General features: G+C 34.7%; 3 protein-coding genes across 4 annotated transcripts in view; all 3 read right to left on the reverse strand.

The window, feature by feature from the left end:
• Nucleotides 1-7,335, reverse strand: part of LOC111700999 (dnaJ homolog subfamily C member 7) — a 52,629-nt gene extending 45,294 nt beyond the window's left edge. The window contains exons 1-3 of the mRNA XM_023472128.1: nt 7,232-7,335; nt 6,285-6,411; nt 5,837-5,935 (exon numbers count right to left, since the gene is read on the reverse strand). Of these exons, the coding sequence (XP_023327896.1) occupies nt 5,837-5,935; nt 6,285-6,349 (164 nt within the window). The 5' untranslated portion in view covers nt 6,350-6,411; nt 7,232-7,335. The remainder of the gene's footprint in view (nt 1-5,836; nt 5,936-6,284; nt 6,412-7,231) is intronic.
• A 465-nt stretch (nt 7,336-7,800) lies between these two features.
• On the reverse strand, nt 7,801-14,402 carry LOC111701034 (cyclin-Y-like protein 1). 2 transcript variants are annotated; one of them, XR_002765128.1, is made up of 11 exons: nt 14,196-14,402; nt 13,289-13,428; nt 12,441-12,681; nt 12,127-12,260; nt 11,809-11,890; nt 11,406-11,476; nt 10,850-10,991; nt 10,214-10,317; nt 9,252-9,848; nt 8,047-8,360; nt 7,801-7,899 (listed from the first exon to the last, which is right to left on the reverse strand). XR_002765128.1 is itself a non-coding variant. In XM_023472152.1 (9 exons), exons 1-9 carry the CDS (start codon nt 14,304-14,306, stop codon nt 9,809-9,811), a joined length of 1,065 nt encoding a protein of 354 aa, XP_023327920.1. In that variant the 5' UTR covers nt 14,307-14,402; the 3' UTR covers nt 9,170-9,808. The 2 variants fall into 2 exon arrangements, 1 of the variants encoding a protein (XP_023327920.1); XM_023472152.1 differs by lacking the exons at nt 7,801-7,899; nt 8,047-8,360 and having other exon boundaries at nt 9,170-9,848.
• A 3-nt stretch (nt 14,403-14,405) lies between these two features.
• LOC111700988 (coatomer subunit gamma-2) lies at nt 14,406-20,925 on the reverse strand. Its single transcript, XM_023472095.1, has 12 exons — nt 20,800-20,925; nt 20,406-20,544; nt 19,844-19,942; nt 19,117-19,197; nt 17,529-18,770; nt 17,189-17,311; nt 16,940-17,113; nt 16,639-16,758; nt 16,142-16,219; nt 15,508-15,669; nt 15,121-15,243; nt 14,406-14,824 (listed from the first exon to the last, which is right to left on the reverse strand). The coding sequence occupies exons 1-12, from the start codon at nt 20,916-20,918 to the stop codon at nt 14,633-14,635; spliced, it is 2,652 nt and encodes an 883-aa protein (XP_023327863.1). The 5' UTR covers nt 20,919-20,925; the 3' UTR covers nt 14,406-14,632.
• Between the last annotated feature and the right edge of the window lie 2,498 nt (nt 20,926-23,423).

The raw sequence follows: 23,423 nt of genomic DNA on the forward strand, positions 1-23,423 counted from the left end.
CTTCGTTTTTAATATGCTTCTTAAATCTCTGGATATGGGCTAGTTAGATTTACCAAGTCATGGAAGAAAATTGCCGGAAAAGATAATTGTTGTTAAAAAGTTTTTACTTATTTACTAGTGAACTAAATACTTGGACAGAAGCCAATTTACGTCAGAGACTGGAGTAATTCAAGAATTTTTGAGACGCATAATGAATCCTACAGAGGAGAACAAAGAACAATATGATAACCCATGATAACGTAGGAATAAGGTGGGTAAAAGCGTATATAAGGGGGCAATATGACCAAAGACCCCCCCCATTTTCTACCTAGAAAAGAGCCCTTTGGAAAGTTTTTAAAAGCCCGGTGCAGGGGAGGTCACCCAAATGTATCTTACTTTAATCTGTAGTTTTAATAACCATCCATTTCTATGTTACACTGAATTTAAGATTTAAAAAAAAAAAAGCTTTCTTGCACCCCTAAATACATCAGTCAGATATATTATGATTACTGTGGAAGGATTGACAAAATACCCAGATCATATTTACAAGCAATAACCAGTTCTTATGTTACACAAGAACAAGGTTCGAAGATATAGACCAATAACCATATTCAAGGCTGAGGGGTTTTTACATAATATTCCCACTGAGTTTGGCATATTTCAGGGCGGATTTTTTGGCAAAGAAATCAACATATTTTCGGGGATTTTTAAAAAAAATACTTTGTTAATTGGCCAAACTTTAGAAATTTGCAATGTTCAGTGTTCACCCCTGGCCGGTGATGATGGAGGTTTTTCCTTTCTATCCGCCCACATTTTCCGCAGAAATACCCGCGCTATCATTTCCTATCTACCACCATCAAGTTTTTGCATATGCAAAAACATGGCAAAAATACAGTTCTAGTCGTGTAGAATGATGCAAAATTATTGGGATTGGTGGGTAGTACAGCAATATTGGGTTATGTAGGCAACACAGGATGGATCAGTTAACTGCAAAATATTTGAAGATACTTTCAAACTAAATCTAAAAAATGTAAGTTAAACTTTTTGATGCTAAGAAGTATCAAATCAAATAAGATGTTTAATGACGACCTACAACCAGACATAATATCAAAAGCACAGCTACTGAATACAATAATAAAAAAATGTATTTAAAATCTAAATCTATGATTTAAAGCTTTAATTCTATGCTGAATGGGTGGGCCGAATCTATGCACTAATATAACAATTAATCTTACTGTAAATTAAACACGATGATACCAACTTATTAATGCCAGACTGGCGGCCAGTGTTCGAATGATTATTTAACTTAAAAATAAAAGTTGAAAGATAGCAATAGCCCAAGATTTAAAATGTATTAAAGTCTTACAATCTATAACCTAACCTAATTAACCTCAGTTCCCAATTGGTCAGCCCCCCCCCCCCTGGTTCTTTCGGATTTAACCTTCATAACTCTCAACTAAAACACATTCAGATATCGCTTAGCTTTCTGATCACGTATTCTAATATACTACAATCTTAATGAATATCTACGGAAAGAAGGTGGGGGGGGCGGGGGGGGGGGAGTGTTCAATATATAGGTTTTGATATTACTGCTTGATCTCGATCTTTTCTTAATCTGCAGATTAATTTAATCTGTATACAATATCCCGCATTGTAATCGCACCCATTCAGGGATTGAAGGAAGGTTTGATCATGTGAGGAATTACTGAAATGAAGAGATTAAGCATTGATCCTCTATCTAAACGTGCCCACAATGGACATTGAGATCACGCAATCGGGATTTTGAGTTTCCAGCACAAAAGTTCCAGAATTCATGAGTTGTTAATTACTATTTGTACAACATAAAATGAAAAACTAGATTTAAAAAAATGATTTGAAAAAATACAAAACAATTTATTGTAAAAGACAAGTATTGAGGCGAATACAAAATTGTCAGGTCAAGAAAGACTTTATCTCCCCCCTCCCCTCCCCAATTACTAGCATGTCTATAACAATATTGTTTACAATGTGAGTAAATGCATCAAGATCTTTGTTTCAATGTTAAGCTTATCACTTAATTGTAAACATGTTAAATCACAAACAAAGAAGCCTGAGTAATTATTTTTAAATCAATCATGACAAGCTCTTCAGTAAAAATGGACTTGACAGTAATTTAAAAAAGAAGAATTGAAAAAAAGCTCAACACAAGTTTCTTAAGAATGAACTAAAATGGGAATTAATCTTTTGCAAAATATGTTAACGCAATTTGTTAAAGATTTTCGTAAAATTTTACAATAGAAAATAAGAAGCATTAATTATTTAAAATATTTAGGTGGAAAAATTTTGAATTTCAACTTCCAATAATTTTTACCTTTTACTGTTACTTTTCCCCTAAAATTTGAACCTCTGCCTCAGAGATTGTTATATCATGGGTTTAAAAAATAGATTTTCCAGAAAATATAAATAGCTTCCATAACAGAGAAAGAATGACTTTGAACAATGGAAAATAATATATGAATACTTGGAAGGTATGGATAAGACCAACAATACTGTTTATTTTAATTAGTATTCTGGTCAGAGAGAACCTTTACAAGCCAGCCAGATAGAAACCGTTGACAGGTATCAATTACTGAAACCCAGTCTAGAATCAGGTTTTTATACAACAATTTCGTATTTTTCAACATTAATCACGTGTCAGCGGTTTATCAGGTTATGTAAGTTTAAGGTCAGTTTTTTTTAGCGGACTTTTCCCTTCATTTTGTTTGTCTTTTTATCAAATACAGTACTGTTTTCTTTGGGGGAGGGGGAGTTGTATTTTATATGATTTCAAATTGATTTTCTTACACATAATTTTATTGATATTTGAGTGACATTAACGCCGGACTAAAGCGAAACACACCAGACATTTTAATGGACTTAGCAAGCACTAGAGAAGAAATGATATTGTGTACACACTTTCGGATTCATTTGATTCCAGGAGTGTTGGTTTTGAATTGAAAAACTTGAAAATCTTGTCGAGAAATCTGGGTTTGTCCAATATTTGAATAATGAATGAATGAATGAATGAATGAATGAAAGCGTGAAGTAGACGTTATCCGACCCATCCACGCACGATCTTAAACAATTCTAACTTCCACTTGTCTCTAGTCCAACATTAAACCAACAGTTTCTATTGTTCAGGGTATCTTCTCCAACCATTGTTTAAACCTTTATCGACATATAGATTGGACCCTGGATAAAAAGCATGTACAATCTTAACCACGTGTACAACCAAACCAAACCAATGTTCATACGATTTCCTCAAGAGTTGTCATATCGAGATTATCTATATATAAATTTGGCTTGTCTGTCTGTTTGTCTGTCTGTCTGTTTGTATCCAATAAACGTCAAAACGGCTGAAACGATCGGGCCCAAATTTTTTGTGGGACATCTAGGGACCCCAGGGAAGGTTTATGAATGATTGAAATTTTAAATATTTGTCTTAATCAAAATTCGATCTTCATTACATTTTTTAAAATTTTGAAAATCCACAAAAATTTTTGTGAAAATCTTCGAATTATTTTTGTTTTGTTTTACGATGTACACAAAGAGAACATTGTTCACAATTAATTTAGAAGATGGGCGCGAAGCGCCCTCTAAGGCTAGTATTTAGAAAAAGTTGTTTGGGATTATTAGTAAGTTGGGATTTATTGTTATTGTTGTTCAGAAAAAAGTTTTTAGTTGTTTAGGGTTAGGGAAGCAGTTTTTGAATTAAAAACTGTTGTTGTAATGAAAACGTTCGGTTTATGGATTTTCGGAGACAGTTGTTAGGGTGTATGAACGCGTAATTTCAGTATAAATTTGTTAATGTTTTTAAACTGCAAATTATTTCGGGGAAAGGGTTTTTTCGAGGGTTCTCGGCTTTTCAAAAAAGAAGTTAGTTTTACGATGTACACAAAGAGAACATTGTTCACAATTAATTTAGAAGATGGGCGCGAAGCGCCCTCTAAGGCTAGAAAGAAGGGCGCGAAGCGCCTTGAATTTCTAGTAGAATAAATTCTTATTTTTATAAATTTACAAAAAACTGATGGATTCTCACATAAGTTTTCTAATAGAATTGACGTACCAAAAATAAAATCAATAAAATAAAAGATTAATAAGTATTAGACTTCGAAATTTTCCCTTTCCCCCACCCTCACTCTCCTTCATCAGATTATAACACGCGCCTCCTTATCTTATATCTCCTTTAATCCTATTATTCAACACCCCCTCTACCTCCATCTTGACATCAATCCCTAAAAACTCGCATAAGAACGATACTCTTGTCTTATTAGGACGTACAATAGATTTCTTGGGAAGGGTAGAAGATACATAGTTTGTATACAGCATCATTTTAATATTAAATGCAGTAGAGAGAAAAAGGCTGGATGTGAATACAGACTTAACAGGGTATGTAGGGTACAAACTAACAGGAAAAGGAGGATACAATATAACAGGGTAGGGAGAATACAGACTAACAGGATAAGGAGGATACAGATTAACAGGGTAGGTGGATAAGACTAACAGGGTAGGGAGGATACAGACTAACAGTGTAGGTGGATACAGACTAACAGGGTAGGGAGGATACAGACAAACGGGGTGGGTGGATACAGACCAACAAGGTAGGTGGGATAAGACTAACAGGCTAGTTGGATTCAGACAAACAGGGTAGGTGGATAAGACTAACAGGGTAGGTAGGATACAGGGTTAGGGGTTTTAAATCAGGCTTAAGGGGTTTCTGTCAGGATTCAGGTTTTTTATCAGGATTAAGGTTTTTTATCAGGATTAAGGGTTTGTTTATCAGGTTTAAGGGTTTTACATCAGGGTTAAGGGTTTCATATCAGGTTTAAAGGTTTTACATCAAGGTTAAGGGTTTTATATCAAGGTTAAGGGTTTTCTGTCAGGGTTAAGAGCTCTACGTCAGGTTTAAGGGTTCTATACCATGTTAAGGGTTTTACATCAAGGTTAAGGGTTTTCTGTCAGGGTTAAGGGCTCTACGTCAGGTTTAAGGGTTCTATATTAAGGTTAAGGTTTTTATATCAAGGTTAAGGGTTTTCTGTCAGGGTTAAGGGCTCTAGGTCAGATTTAAGGGTTCTATACCAGGTTAAAGGGGTTCATTTCGTGTTTAATGGGATTATAAATTATAATGCATGTGAATGAAGAAGTTCATGGAGGTTTTATAAGAGTATAGATCAGATTAAGTATTTATAAAGATTAAGGGGTTTCTATCGAGATCAAGGGGTATATATCGAGATTAAGGGGTTTATATCGAGATCAAGGGGTTTCTATCGAGATTAAGGGGTTTATATCGAGATCAAGGGGTATATTTTGAGATCAAGGGGTATATATCGAGATCAAGGGGTATATATCGAGATCAAGGGGTTTCTATCGAGATCAAGGGGTTTATATCGAGATCAAGCTAGGGGTTTCTATCGAGATTAAGGGGTATATATTGAGATCAAGGAGCTTATATCGAGATCAAGGGGTTTATATAGAGATCAAGGGCTTTATATCGAGATCAAGGGGTATATATTGAGATTAAGGGGTTTATATCGAGATCAAGGGGTTTATATCGAGATCAAGGGGTATATATTGATATCAAGGGGTACATATCGAGATTAAGTGGTATGTACCGAGATTAATAGATATGCAATCATAGGTTTATGTATTATTTCTACATATCACATTAAATGGGTTTAAACTCTACCTAAAAAATAACATAACTTCAATCTAAAGCGTGAAATATATAGGAAAAATTGAGCATTAACGAACGGAGTTTGAATCCTAAAAGTATTTTCTTATACAAAAAGTTTGAGATATTGTGCAAAAAAGGTTCTACTGGAAAGCACACCAATTTCACCTAGAAATTCCGTCCCGAAGGAGAGGGGCGGATTTCTGCATCATTTTTCGCATTTTTCTCAACGCCTTTTCCTTTTTCTTTTCCTCCCGCCTATCAACCCTAGACAGGCCAAAACAATGGAATTCTATCGTGTGATGGTTTAATTCAACTCCAAATCAAATAAAGAAAAAAATTGCCAACACATACTTTTTTGACATGGCACTGAAAAATTAAAATTATCGAGACTTAAAAATTTCAAAATTTTAAAAATTAAAAACTCGCGATTTTTTCAAATTTAATAAAAAATTTAATATTTTAATAAAACTGCGTAGTTTTCAAACATCAGCTGTTGTGAGGATGCATTAAAAGCCGAATATCTTGGTCAATCATGCATCGATTTCCCCCATTTATGGCTCAAAACATGCGTAAAAATAAGGAGTAAAAACCTCCTTTTGTCACTATTTCCTACCGTTTCTGGGTTTCCGGGTGCAGAGGAACTTCTTGATCGACATCCATAGAGTCGTCCGCCGCCATGTTTGGTTTCTAGTGCAGAACAAATACTAAGTAGGGACCGCACACTGTACACTGGATACCTTCTAGAATATTCCATATATTAATCATGTTAAACATGATTATAGTTGGTACTATGAGTCAATGAATAAATAGAACTGTATCAACGGCAATAAGTAAAATGTCGAGAAATTCTAACTCAAATTCGATTCCTAATTCATTCTGCAATGCATTACTTTTCCTTTTGTACTTTTACGGAGATATCGTCTTCCATCGTGATACGTAACATATAGAAAACTGCTTTAATTATGTTGAATTTATCGCTTATCTTTAAGGATAAGTGATAACAAGGATTGATGTAACAATTAAAATATCAGAATCGCCTAAATGTAATCATTCCTATTTCCTTCAAAGAAAGAAAACAACTTGCCTTTATCATTTTGTTATACCTCCTATAATTTATGAAGAGCATACATTGCTGTTTATTCCCAACGTGATTATATTGCTTTAAGATAAAAACGAACTGTCCCTTCGCAAATGACTTAGTCACTTAGGCAAACTAAGAATTTGGATATATTGCTAACTTAAAATTACCCGCAGACCTTCTACAACTACATTAGGAATAATCATAATCATGAATCAAAATTGCCAAAAAAAAACTCATGAAAAGCTGTTAGAAGCTTGGTGCCGTTAACTGTGACTATGAGCGGTCGTTTTTTCAATTAACAGTATGGTTCAAGGAGGTTGATTATTAAATAACGAACTAAACTTTTTGGAACAGATCGATTTTTAAAAGAACGAACGTGGAACAAACTAAGACACTAGTTAACGAACATTTGACCAAACGATTACAAAACTTAAGAACATGTCTGACCCCATCAATGTATCTATTAACTCCATGTTTACCTGAATTGACTATAATCTACTCCAGGAAGTGTTGTAGCCTTTAAATCATTATCTGATCTATAAATATAGAGTAATTATACATTTAAATATACAAATTTAAAGTTTGTTAAAAAATCAACAAAAAAATAAAAGATATCAGTAAATAAGGCTTCAACGGAAGCTTACCATTTTTCCATGCCAAACAAAAATCTGACGAATCAGAGAAAATTTATTAAAAATTATTTCAAACGAAGTTAACACTTAGATATAGGTAATTATGTTTTAAAAATTTATTTTTTTCAAAATGTTAGGAAATGAAATTTTGCATAAAGCGCACAAAATTGAATGACTTAGAGAGTATCAAGAAACTTTATCGGAATAAGTTTATTTTTCAATAATAATGCAAAACATCAAGTCTACAACTTTGGCGGGGGCTGAGCGAATGAACATTGGAAAGCTTTAAGATTTAGACAATTCGATTTAAAAACCGACATTGAGTTGGGAAATCCCTGAATCCAAGAGTTGATGGAAGAAACAAGAATTATAAACATAAAGCTAACACAATTTGAAAAACAATATTTAACAATATCTAAACATTTTACAGGTTATTATTTAATTACTTTTTAACTATCTGCCTTGATGCAGGTTGGAGAAGGAACAATATATAGCGGAGAAAAATATTAACTGAGCTGAAAACTTTAGAATGAAATATCCAAATATCAGATAAGGTAACTTCTCTGGAGTTTAAATTCATGTGGAGAACAAGCAATATTTAAACTGGATATTAAGAAATTTTATTTGAAAAGACTGGTTTAAGCCTTAATCCTGATATCCACCATTCTAAAGTTTTCAGCTCTGAGCATTTAATGAAAGTGAAATTACTTAAAATAGATCAATAAAATTTGAAGGATGGAAGTAAATAAAACACCGTCCATTAGATATTATGCTTCACAAGAGTCATTTACATTTATATAATCCGATAGCATTGCTACTTTTATACTACAGCATTAGTACATGAATATCTTTATAGTTTGACTGATTTGGGTTGTATGTAAAAATGTATAAAAAAGTACGCTTTTCCATTTTGATCGGAGTTGAAAATAAAAATAAACAACTGAAGTTAGTTATTGCTTTCAGATCATTTTCATAACTAAAATAGAAAAACTTTAAATAAAAAATTCTATCGTTTTTTATTAAAAAATTGACATAAAATCATTTCTAGATTTTAGAATTTTTAAAACAATTGTTATTTGACATTCATTTGGACACTTTAATTACGTACAAAATGTTTGAGATTTTATAATCAAATGTGGGAAGGGGGGGGGGATAAAAACTTCTAAATTTTACTACGGGTTTATTCCAACGCGAAGATTTCGTCTCAATGACTTAAGGAAACTAATATTTTGAGTTAAGACAAACAAGAGTTGACACTAATACTGATTTTAAGTCAGATAAACTGAACTTAAGCTTAATATTAGTACCGAAATTGTAGGAAAAAGTTATTTTGATCCAACTGAAAAAACTTAGGAGATATAAAGCATACAATTATTTAAATAACTAGTTATTATAGTCCACTCGAAAATTGATGAGAAAAATGGAGTAAGAATTGAAAATATTCTGATCAAATGTTTAAAACCGGATTTTTTTTTCGTTTCGCGACGGTTTACAAAAAACTGGTAATTTATTAGCACTGTCCGTAAACCATGGTTAGAGCTGATGAGTATTTTTTTAGAACTAACATTGAGACAAAATCTCGGCAGGAAAATATAGAACAAATGTCCGACAATTTACTCGCGAGCTTTGATAGGTAATTTACATTTTACACTGGGACATTAGAACACTGGAATCATCACAGTATTTCTGGAGAATGTAAGACCAAAAAAATATTATAATAAAAAAATAATATCAAATATATAGAAAACAAGGGTATAAATTTTGTTTTTTGATTAAATAATAAATTGATTAGAAAAAAGGGTATTTTCAAGAATTAATAACTTTTAATGCTTTGATGCTAAGGGAAAAAATTAAAAATTGGACATACGAATTACCACACAAATAGGGAACAGATGATTTTCAAAGGGAATGGGGTTGGTATACCCCCGATAGACAGGTCGTGGTTTTCAATTTAGTTAATTAATCGCTGAATAATTGAACAATGTTGTAACTGAACAATGTTGTAGCTGAATAATTGTAATGTTGTGCGGAATTTCTTCTTATCGTTCTAATGTAACATCTCTGCTAATTTGATTCAATGTAGGGAGAGTAGGGTTAATATGGTAATAAGTTTAGAACAATACATTATATGTAATATGTAGTATGTACAACATGAAAGTGATGTAAAATAATAAAATTTTATAAATAATTAAGTTAACTATAAGAATTTTAAATTATGATGATACAGGGTGATATTTAATCACTCCATTGATACAAGGATATAACAAAGGAATGGATGTATAAGATGGCACGAGTAATTATTTGTCTCTAGGCCGGAAATGGCCTATTTTGTTCAAGAATCGGTGGGACCTTGACTGCCGATTTTAACTGAGGGTGGATGGGATGTTTTGAAGCTCCTCTAATAATATTTAACTGAATGTAACCTCAAGATAGGATCGCGACACTTCTTCTGTTCGATGTTAGTCTGAAATAAAACAAATTTACTGATCGATTCTTTTTGTGATAACCATTAAAATATGGAATAGGGAAACAACATTTGTTAGAAGCAAAAAGTTTTTAGTAATCTTAATAATCATAATGTTCATTTCACCAATCATATCATAAGTCTTAAAGTCATCTTACTATTCCTAAGTTTTATGGTTCTCACTGTATCTAAAAAAAATGTTATCAGAAAATGAATGGATTGGTTCTAAAAACCCTCAAAACTCTCTGACTGGTGGACATATTATGCTAGAAACAGAAACCTTGAATCTAAACTAATTTTACTACTTTTAAACTAGATCAGATCTAAAATGTTGCAAAACGAAAACGTTTGCTTCAACAAATTACCTGTCTAAAGAATTGGATCTTTTGACACCGTTTTGCTGCAAAATTTCTCCAGAAATTTTATCTTCACAAAACCTTGACATTGCCTCTAGTTTCTGAGCTCGCTCCTAAACAGAAAACGGTTTGGTGGCTGAAATAAGATGTTAAAAACTACGGGATGCAGATAGAATGCAAGATTTATGTATTGTGAAGATTTTCAGAAAATAAATGAAAAATTGGTCTTTGAATGGCAAGTTTTTTGCACCGTCCTTACGTCATTCTTTTGGACCCCCTTCGGCCTTGCCATTCTGAAAACTAGCAAACCTCCCATGATTATACTATTATAAGTTAGGATAGGTTAGGATAGATGGGATGTTGCGCTTTATAAGAAGGTGGACATTCATGGCGCATTTATTTGAAATCACCTGTTTACCCTTTGATGCTTTTAACCAAAAAAGTCGAATTGAATGATACCAGTATTAATAAGATGATTTTAATATCTTATATTGAAAGGAAAAATAGTTTCAAATTCATCAAAAAATTTAATTTGCGATTTCGTTCCTTTTAATATGTTAAATTGAAAGTTTGGGATCTGACGAACTGACCTTAGTCCACCCCCAAAAGGAACCTTGACACATTTTTTGATTTATGATTACAAACCTTAGAAAGAGGTTCTGCAGGGTAGGAGAGATCATTAGCTTCTGCCAGGGTTCTCAGGTCGAAGAAATATTTAGCATAAACACTACTAGGAACGTTTATATTGAACTGTAAGAGTTCCAGGAACTGTCGTTCTAGCTCGTTCCTGAAATAGTTAGCATAAATCCTTCAAGGAACGTTTCTATTAAAATAAGATTTCCAGGAACTTTCGTTTAAACTTGTTCCTGAAATATTATGTATGCAAGGGCTCCTAAGAACGTTTAAACACCAAGCCCAACCGGTCAACCCTTGACGTGCTAGGAGAACGTGAATTGTACAATTAGGAATTGAGGCAGAATCAAACTTCTGGACCATACTTTACCACCACCATTCAAACGTCATGCCAGCAAAACCTAATTTGACCAAATGCTTCTGTATATAAATTATTGTCAATAAACTCAATCAATCAAATGTATTTGATCTTGCCACCCCAGTTTGGGAGACCAACGGTCCATCACCTCCCCGCCAACACCTCCCCGCCAACAACGGGATGAATCACACAAAATACTTCTATACTTACATGTCTTCTACGGTTAGATCTTTGAGAATCTGACAATAATCAACATTCCACACAGCCTGGTCATCCCATACCTGAATATTTATCAAATCAAATCAAATTATGAAAGCTATTTAAGGGACCTGCATGGCCCTATGGTGAGCATGCTTACAGCATTTAAACACAATTTTAGACATCAAAACATATGTTTCAACACTTGCAGATTTTTATTAATGTATTTTGATTGGACACACGCTTCAAAAATGTATCTGTCTTGAATAAATATTAATCGTTTGATAAGAGGAAAGGAAGACGACATTTGAGAGGAAATAACAAGCATCAAACCGGCTTCAGTTTCCCTTCCCGGCAGGGTTCTATAATTTTTAGAATTGAGGAGAAGATACTTTTCATTTTTTTAATCTTTTACCTTGCTCGATAAAAGAATAGCTCCGAGAGTTATTCTTTTCCAACTTCCAGGAGCAATATCAATCTCAGCATACGTTAATAATCTAAAAAGATGACATATTATTAAAGTTGTCAATAATGGCTTCCGTTTGGAAACGAGGAAATTTTAGATTAGACGAAGCAAAATTATAAAACCTCAAGCAGATGAGAAACTGAGATAATGAGTTAAAAAATTATCACTTCTATACATAAAAATCTGAAGTTTAAGCTTCTACAAAGCTTAAGCAAGAAGGTAACAATTCAATCTTTCTTTAAAAAAAAGCGGTTTAACTTGACCAACCTTTCTAAGTAAACCAAGGTGATGATAGCACACTCAGCCGTAAGCTGAGCTGCGTTAAACAGGGTTCGGATAAACTTGTAAATCTGTCTGTGATCCGGGTTGTACTTGTTATACTCATCCGGAACAGTCTCTCTCTAAAAAGAAAAAAAGTAATCAATCAATACATTGATTAATAGTAGTCAGACAGTCAATTAATTAATCAATCAACCAATCAATCATATTGGTTGAAAGTGAATCAACGATTCAATCAATCAAATAGGCAGAATCAATCATCTATTACAATAAAAGTCAATAACTTTGAAATAAATTCTCACCGTTAAAGGACTCTTTTTCTCGTCAAATATATCCAGTATTCCGTCTGATTTTCTATTCTTTATATGATAGTAGATGGCAAGGGACACGCACTTTATAGTGTTCTTAAGGTTAGGTTGAGAGACGGTACTATCGTCTATATATATAGTGGAACAGGAGGACGCTTTCTTTAACGTCATGAAGTCTCCCAGAGAATTAGAGTTCGCCAACTGCATCTGGGAACGTTTTCGGACCATACCGTTCCTTGAATAGATTTTTTTTTTACTACAAGAGTAGAAAATGTACACAAAATGGCTCTTATAAGATTTTAAAAACTCTTAAGGTTGCAAAATGTAAAAACTATTTAAACAGAAGTTGAAAACTATCTCGAATAAAGTAGGTAAAAAAACCACCGGATAATCTTGACTGACCAGCGTGACAATGTAAAATATATAAAGCGAAAGCTCTTGAACCAAAAAACTGCAAATATTTTGTTTAAATTCACCATTCTAGTCTTATCATAGAACCGTAATGTAATTTTAATCAAAATGAACTTGAATTATCGCTATTTAAATTAATTTAATTTAATAATTAACGATTTCAACGTGTAAAATTGATCTGTATCGCCTTAAACCCCACGGATTGTCTCTTTAGTCGTTATAGGAATTTCATTTTCAGAGTTTAACATTTTTTTTGTATTTTTCACAAAACAAATTTTTCCTCCACGATACATGTTCAAAACCAGAGATAAAAACCTCGACATTGTAAGCACTCTTACCAACAGAATTTTCCAATATTCAGAAATACATTGTAGGATGCCAATTCAATTTTTGGTTTTAAGTCGAAGCTTTTGGTTGTTTGGTTTAATTACCTAATGCTTTGCTTAGATTTTTCCATGAACATTGTTTCTGTTGTAGGATGCAAACTAGGATCATCTTCCCAATCATCAGGTTCCCGTTCAGATATATGCTGCAGGTTTCCCATACTCTCCTCCCTCCTTCCAGCAGTAACCTGTAGTAAGGATCAGTTTAGATCAGATATATCCTACAGGTATCTCATACTCTCCTCCCTACTTCCAACAGTAACCTGGAGTAAAGATCAGATATAACCTACAGGTATCTCATACTCTCCTCCCTACTTCCAGCAATAACCTACAGGTATCTCATACTCTCCTCCCTTCTTCCAGCAGTAACCTGGAGTAAAAATTAGTTTAGATCAGATATATCCTACAGGTATCTCATACTCTCCTCCCTCCTTCCAGCATTAACCTAGAGTAAGGATAAGTTTAGATCAGATATAACCTACAGGTATCTCATACTCTCCTCCCTCCTTCCAGCAGCAACATTGAGTAAGGATTAGTTTAAATCCAAAAAACTCTACAGGTTTCTAATACTCCACCTCCTTCTTCCAGCAGTGACCTGGAGTAAGGATTAGGTATAACCTACAGGTATCTCATACTCTCCTCCCTCCTTCCAGAATAAACTGGAGTAAATATTCGATTCGATCCAAAATATCCTATAAGTTTCTCATACTCTCCTCCCTCATTCCAGAATAAACTGAAGTAAGGATTAGATTAAATCCAAAGTATCCTACAAGTTTTTCATATTCTCCTCCCTCATACCAGAATAACCTTTTAATTTACATTGGTATCAATTAAAATATGAGAAAAGAATCCCGACTTAAATCCAACGCAAAAATCTAATTCGTATTTAGGTTTCTGACTTCTTTCTTTAGATCTGGACTCTGAATCCTTGGCAATAAAATAATTTGTTCACTACCTGTCTTGGTTCGTATTTATCATCCTGCCGTTCAACCTCTTTTCTGTTTTTATCCTTCTTACTCCCAGTTCTCGGAGTACTGTAGGCACAACAGCTCTGGTTAGCTCCCATCCCGGAGCTAGTGCAGAACCACCCCCGAACTTTTTAATCCTTATTGTCCCTTCTCCGGGAACAAGGTTTAGTTGGACATTTTTAACATGTTCACTTTGATCTGAAACAGAAATATATTTTTAGGTTAAAGTATCACTCCAGACACCACAGTATAATGATATCACATTTAATTTAAAGTAACATTTTTTTTAGATATTGATAAAATAAATATTGAGAATAAATCGCTAAATATAAAATTTTTAAATCGCACTTGAAATGCAGACCGGTGCAATAAGATTAGGATATTTCTTACGAAAACTGAAAGTGCACATTATAAAACTTAAAAGTTACGCAATAGCTGTGGTCATCAACTCCGAAACCTCGGCGTTCTGCGACCTAACGGTCAGCTGCATCGCGACACCGTCGGAGAGAGCGAGCTTAGCTCTGACCAACACCTCTACCCCTCCCCTGAACACACCAGAGAGAAGAAGGGTGTGGGAGTTCTTCCCTTCAGGAACCTTGTCAGATCTCTCACACGGCTACAAAGAAATTGTTATTTAATTGCGTGAGACGAGGTTTATATAGTGACATGTCCGAGTCACAACGAAGCCCTCCTTTATTTGAGTAATAAGGAGTTTTTGCTGCAAAAATCCGCACGTGACAACCCATGCTTAAAGTTAGCTTTCATGAAAAAAAAGAAAACCGTTATGAATCAGACTCTAAGAAATAGGGGTTAAATAAATAGTTACGATAAAAGCTTCAGAAAAAACAGATATTTATTTACTAAATCCATATTTTGATCTCAACTATTCTTATCAATGAGTGTAAACTGTACCTGGAGACCAAGAAAGAGGACGATGTTCTTGACAGCCTCATCCAAGGTTTTCATCGGCAAAGAGAAGGTTTCAGAGAGTTCATTCTCTTCTCCTAGTTCCTCCCAGCCACCAGCAAAGTTACCCTAAACGTTAAGTATAAGTTTTCCTACATATCTTTTTGAAGTGATTTTTATAAAGTTGTTGAAATACAAAATTCAAGATTTTGCATTTTTAGCACTTTTTATCCCGGTAAGCAAAACAAGAGAAAAGTTAATGTCTGAAATCGAATCAATTTCAATCTTCCTGAAACAGGGTCCTGTAGCCAAAATCTATCAAAATTTTGACGACATTTTTGGGTAAATTAAATAAAAAAATCCAACCCAAAATGGTTCAGATCTCGTTCTTACCTTCATCAATCTCTGAACGTAGTCTGAGACTGATATATCAATATCCTCCAGCTGATAATCATCACTATATCCCTCCTCGGAGTCTGGATCCCCAGTAGTTGGATCACAATCCTTCACGGTAAACTTGAGACTGGCAGGGATAGTTGCAACTATCTCTCCGATCTAGATTAATTAGTCTTTTTTGCAGGGGTATATAATTATATATTTTCAAGAATTAACCACCCCGGGGAGATAATTTTTTAATGCTCCTGAAAAAAAAATGGCATAAAAAGGCAAGTTATTGATCGTTTTAAGATACTTTTGACCCAAAAATTCATTTAGGTTCCCTTAAATATAATCTATTTTCCTCCAATTAGGCGAATTAGACAAAGTTTTACGCTCTTCAAAGAGGGGAGGGGGGGGATGATGCTTAAATACTTAATTGGTTTGTTATGTTTATGTTTTTGTTTTATGGTTGATAAAAACGGCACTAATGATTTCATGTTCAACCTTCAACATTTTGACGATTTAACGTATATTTCGAATTTATTTAAGGTTATGACTTTTTCATCCCTTGTTCATTCAAGTAAACAAATTTTAAATACTATTTATAATCTACTATCACGTGATAGAAATTTTCTAAATGTCAGTTTACCTCCTCAGGAGTTGCTAGCACTACATAAATAGTTCCTCCAACATTATACTCTAGTCGGCTACATGATACTTCAGTAATCTAACACAAAAAAATCATTAGCAGTTTAAATTTAAATCAAAAACATTTGGCTCCCTGGAATCGAATCCGTATCGGAATTAAATATTTTTTTTTATTTTGAATAGGCTATGACTTATTGATAAATCCTTCATGAGTACAAGAAATCTGAAAATTTTTCTCACATAACAAAAAATGGCAGAACATCCTTTCTTTACAGGACGGATTCAGGGATCAAATTAAAATGGATTCAAAGTGGATGAAGATAGAGAATATTTGCTGGGAAATATCTTAGGTAAATAGGTCATTTACCTTATTGCAAAAATGTACATTTTCGGACTAAAACCTAGGGAAAGAAATAGGAATTGCCTTATAGAAAAAATATCAGATTTTAATAATTACAATTTTTTGTTTTAATGTTTTAAAGAACGTTTTAATCATACCAGCTCCCATCCGTCTGGTATCTCGAGCTCAACAGTAACGTTCTCCAGAAGCTGGTCGTTCAGTGTGTTAGTACAGTCCAGCTGAAGGATCACGTGACCAGAGTAAATATGCTTGATCACCTAAATTTTATTTTCGAATCAAGATTTTCTGAAAGATTTTTCCACCTTGGATTATAGCAAATCTATGATTTCTCATTTTTTATTTCCTCTTATATGATAGGAAACAATTACTAAATCATTTAGAATCAGGACAAATTCTTAAAGTTTTAACTTATTTTAAAAAAGGCTAAACAATTCCTACCTGAACAACATATTCCGTTTCGCTCTCGGTAAGTTCAGCTGGCTGAGATGACCGGAAAAGTGGACCCAGGTTAAGCTGAGCTATCTCTGGTACCGCAGATAGACGGTCAACGAACACGTCGTGTCTAGTAGCAGTCGGCTTCTCCGGTCCCTTCGACATCATCATCGACTCCATCTATAAATTAATCACATTCTTAACCTAATTTTTTTTAAATGTCAGAATTTGAAAGTTATTTTTCCACGCCATTACCTTAGCTGCCGATGGTTTTTGCTCCTCGACCGATGCAACAGGAACAGTCTTCATGTCAAACCTTTCATCAGCCTGGCTGAGCGTGTACGCATGCAATGCTTTCTCCAAACTTGAGAGTGAAACCTAAGAATTTAGAAATAAAAAATACACTTTTCTTTTTCCCTTATATTTACTGGGAGATATATTTTAAAGAATTCCCCCTCGATGCTTGTGGGGAAAACTAAAATCAACCACTAGCAAGTTTATCAATTTTTTTTTTAAAAACTTTTTCACAACTTGTTTTCCCCAATCCAGCGAATGACCCCCTATAAATAAGATTTTTACAAAATAATCTTGTTACCTGAATTCCATTCAGTATATACTGACTGTTAAGACTGGCCTGCTGCTGTTCTAGGATTGCCTTGAAGTAGGTGGCGCGGTCCCGCACCTCGTCGTCGCTGTCTGTCTGGCAGCGACCAAGTAGAACAAGCACATTGGGCAGAAGGTCGTCGCAGAGTGCGCCGAAACGAGCGAGCGCAGAAACAGCAGCAGCGCGCACTGTGGCACACTCCAGGAGAACACGGTTGTAGATGAACCTGATATATCTTGATGGATTCGAGGTTCTAGGTCCCTCCTGTCCTAGAAGATGAAGTATCTTGACTGCAAGACTAGTGTGCTCACAATCCTCGATAAACTCGCAAAGATGCGCCAAACCGTTCTCCTTGGCCTCTGGGTTCTCCTCTATAACAACGATGATTGCGTCCGCAATGCTTGCCTTGTAATCAAGTCCGCCCTCGTCCCTCAGCATTCCGGAAAGGAAGTTCAACAGGATACCGTGTTTTTTCGGGAACTTGGTGCAAAGAGAGCTGATCGCTTGGACAACAACGATCTTAAACTCATCGGAGATCTCAGAAACGAAGCTGGCAATCTGCTTCATTAATCGATCAACGCTGGACTCAGCCCCAGTCTTCAGGAGCGTGGTGATCGCCAGGGTAGCAATGGATCGATTAGTATCCGTAATCAAATTCTCCAAATCAAGGTTACAAGCAGTAACTGCCGCAGGGTGAGTCATGGCGACCTTATTCAAGGTTCTGACCGCAGCGAACCTGAGTGTAGGTTTAGGACTGGAGCAGAAGAGTTGAAGCACAGATACTGCCGGAGCAAGTTCTCTAGCAGTCGTCTTCTTCATGTTGACAATTGCATGCGCAGCCTCATATATAACCATCTCAGACTTATGCCTCAGACAGGATTCAATAAAGTCGAAATACGGTGATCCAGAATCCATATCCTCCTCCTCGATCATTTTGCAGGCAATCCTAATCAGAAGGATCACTGCGTAGGGAGATTTCAAGGACATCTTGGTTAGTTTGGCGAGCAGCTTAGTGATGGCCAACCTATCATGCTTTCTAATATGATAAAGTAGTCCCAGGGCATGATACTGAACCATCACGTGATCTGAGGATACACTCTCCTGAACCTCATTTACCCAACGCTTGACAACTTCCGGAGCAGTTTTAGAGAGATGAAGAGCAGAGACGAGGGCTGCGGAGCTGACAGATGGGTTACGGTCAACTATAGCCTGCTTCATATACCTCTCAATAGCCTAGATAGAAGTTTTGTTCAACCAAGTTAACGTAATCAACTCTATTAAGTCATATATTTTTTTAATTTTCTTGGACAGCATGCAAAATTTGGTCAAAAAAATAATGTAATCTTCTTAATCAATTTTGTTAAAAAATGTTACGTAAAATTTTTATTGATTGAAAATTTAATACGAATTTTCCGGGATATTTTCATGTATTTTCCAGAACTATTTAATAATAAACAAACACACTATAAAATAACACATATAATTATAACACTTCAAAATCAAAACACATCAAATATTTAGAAGGGATGATTTGATAATAACAGGGAATATTCGAATAGAAAATGTCTTACAAACAAACCTGAAGCATAACAGGATCTGTAATAGTACAGAGAGCTCGGATAGCTGCAGCTCTGTAACTGTCTTCCTTTCCGGTCATATCCTAGATACAGTCAGGAATTACATTTTAAAATTCTTTCCTTTAATTGCATTTAAGAAATGAAAAAGAAGGATCGAATTTTTACATCTTTTCATATGTAAATATTTCAAATTGAATGCAAAATTCAAATTTAAATGGTTATTTGATTTTTTGTTAATCACAGCTTCCAAGTTTCAAATTTCCTTTAGTTTAATGCATTTTTTAAATTAAAAGTATTCATTAATGAACTGAATGAATGGGGTTTTGAAAATTACATTTTTATGAAATAAAGGGTATAAGACATGGTTAAACAATAATAAACCATTGTTAGGTTCGTTCTATTTCGTCATAGCCCCCTCCCCCTGAAAAAGCCTCTGGCCATTACTAATTCTTGTCCACACGTCTGCAAATATTCGCCTCCTCTTTTATTGACCGTTTTTGTTTTCCTTCTTGTTGAGAATGCTTAAATACAAGATTAACTTTTTTCTAAAACAATAACGGAGAAGGAATGGATAATAATATTTTGCGATGAAAAATGCCTTCGAGAATAAGTCAAAATTTGTCTATTTCATAAAACAAAAATTATTCTTGTTAACTAACTGAAAGATTCGTATGAATAGAGAAAAATACTTCAATTTGAATGTTAAGCAAATTTAAACCAAATCTTTACCTTGGTGAGGGATGAAGTAACAATAATGACATCCTCGGCAATACCAGATAGTTCCTTAATTCCCAGATATACAAGACGTCTCAGCACTGTATCCTTAGCCTGGAATAGGTTAACCGGTTATAATGACATCGTATTAATTCTCCCCCCCCCTTTTCTTTTTTGTGACGTTTAAAAAAAAAAAATATTTTTTTCCTTGACAGCAGGATGAAATGTATAATTTTGTGTAAACAAAACATTGATAATTCGATGTTATAAAATAATAAATACGTGTGAAATATAACGCATTTCTGTGGACGCAAGATTCAATATTGTTGCACTATCTTTATTGCTAATAAAAAGCAAGGTTTTAAAATAAATTATACTATAAATAAGATCATTGGAAAGTTTATTCATTAATATTTTTTTTAAAATATGTTTTAATGAAATGAACGAAATAAAGTTAAAACAAATATTAGGAAACTGTGTTTAACTTAATATCCTGAGCTCAGAACTTACAATAAGACGAACTCCTTCTAATTCGTCCAATTAAAACTGACCGACTTTGGTCCTAGGGTCCTCTTACCTGGAAAAGTTTAGTTATTGCAAAGAAGCACTCCGTAGCCTCAGTTGTTCCCAACACCTCCCCCTGGTTCAACAAATACAAGATCTTCGTCAGTACACCGATACATTTTCTCGGGTTTACAGGGGTCTCGTTAAACAATCTAAATATTAATTCTTACAGGGGTCTCGTTAAACAATCTAAATATTAATTTTTAAAAGGGTCTCGTTAACAATCTAAATATTAATTTTTACAGGGGTGTCGTTAAACAATTTGAATAAGAATTTTTAAAAGACCTTGAACAAATTGAATATTAATTTTACAGGAGTCTCGTTAATTTAACTATATATAAAGGGTCTCAAGCTTTAGGAAATTTCTGATTGATCAGTCCAGTCTGTGATTCTAATAGATATTCTACCTTGCTTCCTGTAGCACAGATGTTTTCTCCAAGTTACTGTAGGGGTTGCCCCCATCCCTCTCTTCCTCATCTTTTTTGTCCTTTTTCAACGACATCATTATTTCTGAAATGGGTGTCATGGATTCATTAATATTGAATGCTAAATAACAAGATCTCGACTACGACAGTCTAATGGCCGAGCACGGCGGCTAGGACAGGCTAGGAGGCCACCCGGTTCGGCCACATGTCCACTTAGACCATGTACAAAATTGTTAGGGCTCCAATCCCAAAACACAACATTCGAATCAAAGGAATGAGTCTCTGCCAAAGACTTAAATTTTCTACTCCATTTATCTTTGCAACTTAGTGGTGTAAACCTTTAGTATTTCAAACTTGAATTATTTGTTTAAACAGAATTCATAGTTTGAATTATCTAATATCTACAACATTGGGTTCCAAAGATATAGGGATTAGAAAATCAGAGCTTGCGGCAAGGACTCAATTCCTTCCAGACTTGTCACTATACTCCGGCCGAGATACAATTTTAATATTTTCATCAGGAGAAAAGTCCTTTTTTCGGTTTTTCTTGCTTATTCCTGGTTTTTATAAATTTATATATATGAAAAGTCAGTCCATTGCAACTACGTTTGCAAATACATTTTTTTTCTAATTGCAGTTTTTGTCCATGATTGCATTCTTTCAAGATGAAAAGTCTGCAACTAAGTTTGCAAAATTATTCTTACTCATGACCAATAAATTTTAATCATGGGAGAGCTCTGCGATAAGCAGCTCATAACTATAATAGAAACGAAATGATTCTATTAGAAGATATTTTCTCACCACAAATTGTCGCAAACCATATACAATGTTGTTGATTTATAATACTGAAAAAAGTTGTAAAGAAGAAGGTTTCAATCCTGACAAAACCATGAAACTCACTAAATCAAAACCATGAAACTCACTAAATCAAAACCATGAAACTCACTAAATCAAAACCATGAAACTCACTAAATCAAATTCAGTTTTGTTAAGATGTATTTTCTTTTACACTCAGCAAAATATTTATTTTCTTCTTGAATTTGGTTTCTTGGGAAGGGCTGGGAGGTAAAGTTGGGTCCGTCCTTGTATACAATTTTTGGACCCCCCCCCCCCCCCCTATCAAATTTGTACATGCCCCCTAGCCTGTCCTAGTCGCAGCGCTCGGCCCAGAAAGTGTCTTAACCTAACCTAACCCTTAAATAATAATAAATAAATACTAATTTACTAATTTCGTCATGTACAAAATCGATAGGAAGGGAGGGGGCCAAAAATCGTTCACTAGGACGGACCCGGCCAAGGGGCCGAGCGTTGCGGCTAGAACAGGCTAGGGCCCGAGCACCGGGGCTAGGACAGGCTAATTAAAGTTCTTAGAGGTTTAGGGTAAGGATAGGTTGAGACAATTTCCGGGCCGAGCGGTGCGGCTAGGAATGGCTAGGGGACCGAGCGCTGAGGCTATGACAGGCTAGGGGGCCGGGCGCTGCGGCCACATGACCAGTTTTAACCTTGTTCGTTTCACATATGAAATCCATGGATAGGAGGGTGGCTGGGAGTCCAAAAATCGTACACTGGGAAATTACCGTAAAATTAACCCGGAATTTATCCTTATATTTACTTCCGGGTACTGTAGTCCCAAACACGGACAATTCTTAAGAAAATTGGCTGTAACTTGGAAATATTTCAACTTATTGACGCAAGTCTAAGGAGAAAATTATCCATCTATCGCTTATAACATTCGGTTCACAAATTTTCACTTTAAATTTCATTCAGACTTGATTTGAAGACGTGTCTTAAAAATTTCGGCTGCCATATTAATATCAAGGATGAGAAGTGGATGATGAAAAGGGATTGGTCAAATCTTTCACAAATCTTTCTATGATTGGTTGCAAGGAAATGAATCTTAACTTTGATTGGTCGAATTCTGTCCCACTTTCCAGCCGGTCCAGCACGTCACTAGGCTTAGAGTTCAAACCGGTTTGTAAGATATTCTAGTAGGAACTGCAAAATTTAAATTGAGTATCTCTGAGGTTCTGAATTAATAAAATTAGATGGTGTATTTTCGACCTACGCAAATTACGCATACCAACCTTCATTAAAGAGCGATATGAAAGATTCTAATGTACAATGGTATCCTTTGATATTTATAATATAGCAGACATTTTTTTGACTGAAATATAATAAAAATAGCGCACTTTTAAATGTTTTTGTATTTGCATTCATGTTTTTAAAATTTCAACGTTTTCTAGTTTTACAGTTTTCCGGGTAAGAAGTTTTCCAGTGTGTTGAAGTGTGCAGTTAACGTGTTGAAGTGTTGAAGTGTTGAACTGTTGAAATGTTGAAGTGTTGAAGTGTTAAAGTGTTGAAGTGTTAAAGTGTTGAAGTGTTAAAGTGTTGAAGAGTTGAAGTGTTAACGTATTGAAATGTTGAAGTGTTGAAGTGTTGAAGTGCAGTTGAAGTGTTGAAGTCTTGAAACGTGTTGAAGTGTTGAAGTATTGAAAAGTTGAAGTGTTAACGTGTTGAAGTGTTGAAGTGTTGAAGTGTTGAAGTGTTGAAGTGTTGAAGTGTTGAAGTGTTGAAGTGTTGAAGTGTTGAAGTGTTGAAGTGTTGAA

The sequence above is a fragment of the Eurytemora carolleeae genome, unplaced genomic scaffold, assembly GCF_000591075.1.
Source record: "Eurytemora carolleeae unplaced genomic scaffold, Eaff_2.0 scaffold97, whole genome shotgun sequence".
NCBI classification, from domain to species: domain Eukaryota; kingdom Metazoa; phylum Arthropoda; class Copepoda; order Calanoida; family Temoridae; genus Eurytemora; species Eurytemora carolleeae.

Coding starts and splice junctions, on each gene's coding strand:
- LOC111701034 (XM_023472152.1), bottom strand. CDS start 14,306: ATGGGAGCTAACCAGAGCTGTTGTGCCTACAGTACTCCGAGAACTGGG. Junction 12,682..13,288: donor AAATCTAAGCAAAGCATTAG/GTAATTAAACCA, acceptor AATCTATTCAAG/GAACGGTATGGTCCGAAAAC. Junction 11,891..12,126: donor ACCTTGGTTTACTTAGAAAG/GTTGGTCAAGTT, acceptor TCATCTTTTTAG/ATTATTAACGTATGCTGAGA.
- LOC111700988 (XM_023472095.1), bottom strand. CDS start 20,918: ATGACACCCATTTCAGAAATAATGATGTCGTTGAAAAAGGACAAAAAA. Junction 19,198..19,843: donor TTACTTCATCCCTCACCAAG/GTAAAGATTTGG, acceptor GACTGTATCTAG/GATATGACCGGAAAGGAAGA. Junction 16,220..16,638: donor TACCAGACGGATGGGAGCTG/GTATGATTAAAA, acceptor TTTTTGTGTTAG/ATTACTGAAGTATCATGTAG.